The 4,802-nt window shown below is 33.9% G+C and overlaps 1 protein-coding gene across 1 annotated transcript; it reads left to right on the top strand.

Moving 5' to 3' along the window:
* Nucleotides 1-725: 725 nt before the first annotated feature.
* Nucleotides 726-2,426, top strand: LOC129572687 (uncharacterized). The gene has a single exon (XM_055452697.1). The coding sequence runs from the start codon at nucleotides 726-728 to the stop codon at nucleotides 2,424-2,426; it is 1,701 nt and encodes a 566-aa protein (XP_055308672.1).
* Nucleotides 2,427-4,802: the final 2,376 nt, after the last annotated feature.

Raw genomic sequence — 4,802 nt, 5'->3', positions numbered from 1 at the left:
GTGACCGAGACGGTCAATTCCAAACCCGGAGAGTGGTTAATTAAATCAAGTTAACATTATTATTATTGAAATTGTTATCAGTTTAATCAATTGAACATTACACAGAGAAAAATCGTACTAGATTTAGTACGCATTCTGCTTTAAAGTGTCAAATTACAACAACAAATCTGACATTCTCAACAAATGTTGTTTTTTCTTCTATTCAATATACGCAGTACTGTGAAGTGTCAATTTGAATGGAATGCGCATATACAACGTGATTTAGATCGTCAAGATGAAGCAAACAAAGCCAAATTTTTTCCCAATAAATCGATCAAAAATAAATTTCAATCAATTAAATAAATATTTTGAGAAATGTTTGAAAAATATTTTGGAATTGGACATAACTATATCACAACGAGACCAAATCGTAAAACTATCTATGCATTGAAATGTTGTCAGAAGTAAATACTTGTTACAAAAGTGCCATAAGAGTTTGTGAAAATGTTTATTTACATGCGGCAAATCACCTTCAAAGCATTGATTCCTGACATAAACGAGACAAAATGATGAAAGAATCCAAATTTTATGTTCAACCTGCAGCCATGTCCAGCGGTTTTGAATTTGTTACTAAAATTGATAAAAATCCCAGCCAACCGATTCGATCTACAGTTTAACGAACCTTCCAGTATGTCTCAATAATCAAAACATTAACTGCTTTGTTTGGCAACGAGGAGTTCGAACAAATGTACGTAAATTTCAATACCACCAGTGATCATCAATGCGAAGAAGGTTTATATAAGCGGTTCTGTTGCGGAGATGTATACAAAAAGAGTGATTTTTTCGAAGCAAACCCAATGGCAGTGCAATTAAAATTGTTTACCGATGATGTTGAGCCTTGCAGTGCATTGAAATCAAAAGCTGGAAAGCACAAGGTCTGTGCATTTTATCTACAAATCGACAACTTGCCCCCGAAATACTTATCCAAAGTAAATTCAATCTATTTGGTAGCGCTCTGCGATTCATCCGATTCAAAAGGTGAATATACCAACGCTGATAATGTCGTGGAAACCATAGTCAAAGATATTAAAGAGCTTGAAACAAAAGGAATTGAAACGAATAGTGGACTGAATCTAAAAGGAACATTAATTTGTGGGATGTATGATAATCTGGGTGGAAATATCATTCTCGGTTTGTACGCAAGCTTCAACTCAAATAACTATTGCCGGATTTGCATTGCTTCAAAACAAGTGTGTCAGTCGATGACAAAAGAGGATCCTAATTTGATTCGAACTCAGAAAAACTACGAAGAGTGCTTAGCAGTGGTGGGATCAAAATCGAAAGTCAAAGATACAAAAGGCATCAAAAGTTACTGTTGTCTGAACGATCTCAACCAATTTCACATCATGAAAAATATCACCGTAGATTTTATGCATGACATTTTGGAAGGTCTGATTGGATTCACCGTGGAAAATATTTTCAATTTGTGTGTCACTAGCAAAATAGCAACGATGGATCAAATTCAAGGATTAATTGATTGTTATTACTTCGGAGAATTGGATAAATCTAATAAGCCATTGAAAATAAATCTTGAGAAGAAAAACCTTGGACAGAACGCGTCGCAGGCTTACTGTTTGTTTACGAATCTCCCATTCATTTTGTTCAAGTTCCGAGAACAATTACATGAAATTTGGAAGCCAGTTGAGCTGCTGTTGCAAATACTACAAATTGTTTCTTCATATTCAATCACTGATAAGGATATCGAGCGACTTGAAACTTTAATTCACTCGTATTTGGAAGCCTACAAAACAATATTTAATGAGCATTTGCGGCCGAAGCATCATTTTCTGCTGCACTACGTGCGAGTAATTCGTTCAATGGGTCCGGTCGTCTGGTTTTGGGTGATGCGAATTGAATCAAAACATCAGTTTTTCAAGCAAGTGGCACAAAAAACCAAAAACTACATCAATTTAAAGAAGACTATGGCAGAACAACATCAAGCAAAAGTTTTTTTAGCCGGTTTTGTTTACAAAGATGAATTTATTGTTGGAAAAAAGAAGCTACCAATGGGAAGCTGGAGCGATTACGAAAAATACGAAGACGCTGTGGGTCAAGTGTTCACAGCTGATATGATTGAAGAGGCCCAAATTGTCAACTCATTGCAAATTAACAACACCAAGTACAAATCGAACTATCTCATTGAGCACGATAATATGTTTTGTGAAATCGATTACATTGTCATACATAAAAATAGTTATTGGTTTATATGTTCTACTTCTTACAAAGTCAAAAAAATTGATCCTTTTTTAAACAGTTTTCTGCTCGAAAAATGTGAAAAATTCCAAATAATTCAATTGAAAGATAGTAAAGTATACGAAAAAAAGCATTTGAACTGTGAAACATACGTCATTGTCGATAACTTGGACTTATATCATTTGCACAAATAAATTATGTAACAAAAAGACATCGAATTTAGTAATTTTCTTCTTTCAGTTCAATCAGATATGGAATTCAATATCAAAGGTTTGTTCATTTAAATTCAGAAAAAAATCAAATACTGCGATAAACACTCTTTTTTCAGCAAACAAAATCTACAAATAAATAGACTGAAACTTTGTTTCATTGAAAAGAGAGCTATTTTATTTCAAAAACATTTCTAACAAACAGTCCATTTTCTCTTTGGCACATCTAGTGTGCTTATATATTTTCATTTAGTTTTCTTTCGATATTTATATATATATTTGCGCTATAAAAATTAAATAAGTAAAGAACACTTTCATCACATAAATTCTGACTTGACTATAACTTTAGCCTTTCGGCGAGATCATACATTTTTTTGTTCACGGTGGCATCGCCATTTGTGTTCTGGAAAACAAAGTAATCAATAAACATCATCATATTTTTGATATGTGCGTGATAGTTAATGTGAAACACTTTATGACACTTGAAAAAGATGTCAAACACATGCAGAAAAGAAAATTCCGTCGGAATCTGCAAACAGAAGAACAACCATTTTAGTTGAATTATAAGGTATTTGAAATAAAAAAAAAAGACTAACCGGGATCATATGCTTCTCGAGGCTGACATAGTAATGCGAAATCGATTGTTTATCTTTACCAAATGCCAAGAGGCATGGATGTGAAGGATGAATCTTGTCATTGTTTTCTGGCTTGTCATTCATGTTCTGAGGATAAAAAGTGCATTCGGATGCATTAGTTCAGTTTTACAATTCGATGTTTATTTCGTTTTTTCAACAAAAAAAACTTACGTTAGTAAAAATGATAAATGCGTCGACTTTCTCTTCGAATTTTGGTTTTGCGCTGAGAAGCTTCAGGATTGCGATGAAAAACCCAGTTTCTTTGTCAAAATACTTCGAACATTCATCTCTTTCGGTGAGTGTCAATTCAAGCGGTACAAGCGATTTTAGTTCTTCCCATTTGTCAATCAAGGCGCTTGAATTCAAATCAGGACTCCGAATTTCAAAGTCGAACAAAATCAGTGTTGGCTCAACGAAGTAAAATGGAAACAATTGATGAAATATCGTTCCTTTCTTTCTAATCAGAGCCTCGCGCAATTTGATTGTTCGTCGCAATTTATTTTTCAATTCACCCATGTCACGATTCAGAATGCAAGTGCGGAAAAAAAGCATCGCTTCTTTTTCTTCATCTTCTGTCATTGGCTCCAGTTGCCCAATTTCTTCATTATCGTCCGACAGATTCAAATTTTCCATTTCAACGTTCAAATTTGGATTGCGATACTTTTTGTAGGAAATTTTATTCCAGACCAAACCCCTTCTGTTCTTCGAATCATACAAAACATCCTACAACGAACAATATTGAAACATGAAATTGGATTTTTCATAAATTGTTTCAGAAATGTAACCAAATCAAACTCACAATTCCACCAATTGTGGTTAACAATTCAATTGCAGACTCACACACAATTTGGACTTCATCTTTTGTTGGACTTGTGTATTTGTACTCGAGAAATGACACTAACTTCTTTGCCAACTCTTTGACAGACCTCGAACAAATTCTCTCCTTAGCTTCTCCTTGCTGTTTCTTTACATTTTTTTGCACATTCGATAGCTCTTCATCAAAAATTGTTGCGCACCCATTCTCCATCAGATAAAATTTCAGTTCCTTTTCGACGAGAAAAAAAGAAAGAGATAAAGCATTTTATTCAACTAGAAGGAACAGCTCGTACATTACCTGTGTCAACAATGAACTGCAGCCGTCACTGCACACGCTCAATCGAATCATGAAGCTATTGCTTGTTTTAAATTGGTTCACTATAGTCGCAAAATTTTCCGGAGTAATTGGTGCTCCATCCCTATCCCACATACAAACTCCAGCCAATTCTTCTGACGAGAGGTCGAATTCAGTTAATGCTTTAAGACAAAATTGAACAAAGATTTAGGTTATGTTCAATTATTTTCAACACATTTATCAAAAATCTTACCTTTTTTAACATATTTATCCAAATCCAATAAATCATTTTCGTCGAGCATCACAAATTTAATATCATTGAACACTTTTGTCTTGATTGCGAAACACATTCTGGTTATTTTTTACATTTTCGTTCAGTCGTTTACCGGCTTTTTGTTGTGCGTATATTGAATAGAAGAAAACACAACATTTGTTGCGAATGTCAGATTTGTTGTTGTATTTTGACACTTCAGAACAAAATGCGTACTAAATCTAGTACGATTTTTGTCTGTGTATGTTAAAGATTTAATTGCAATTATTTCCGATTGCATTTTATTGTCATTGAAAATTCAGTTCCATTGCTCATTAAGCTCCAGTTATTGTATTACATTCCGA

The sequence above is a fragment of the Sitodiplosis mosellana genome, unplaced genomic scaffold (genome assembly GCF_009176505.1).
Source record: "Sitodiplosis mosellana isolate CC-2019 unplaced genomic scaffold, AAFC_SMos_1.0 Smas_scaffold_5395, whole genome shotgun sequence".
In the NCBI taxonomy this organism is placed as follows: Eukaryota; Metazoa; Arthropoda; class Insecta; order Diptera; family Cecidomyiidae; genus Sitodiplosis; species Sitodiplosis mosellana.
This window is presented reverse-complemented; position numbering and strand designations above follow the sequence as displayed.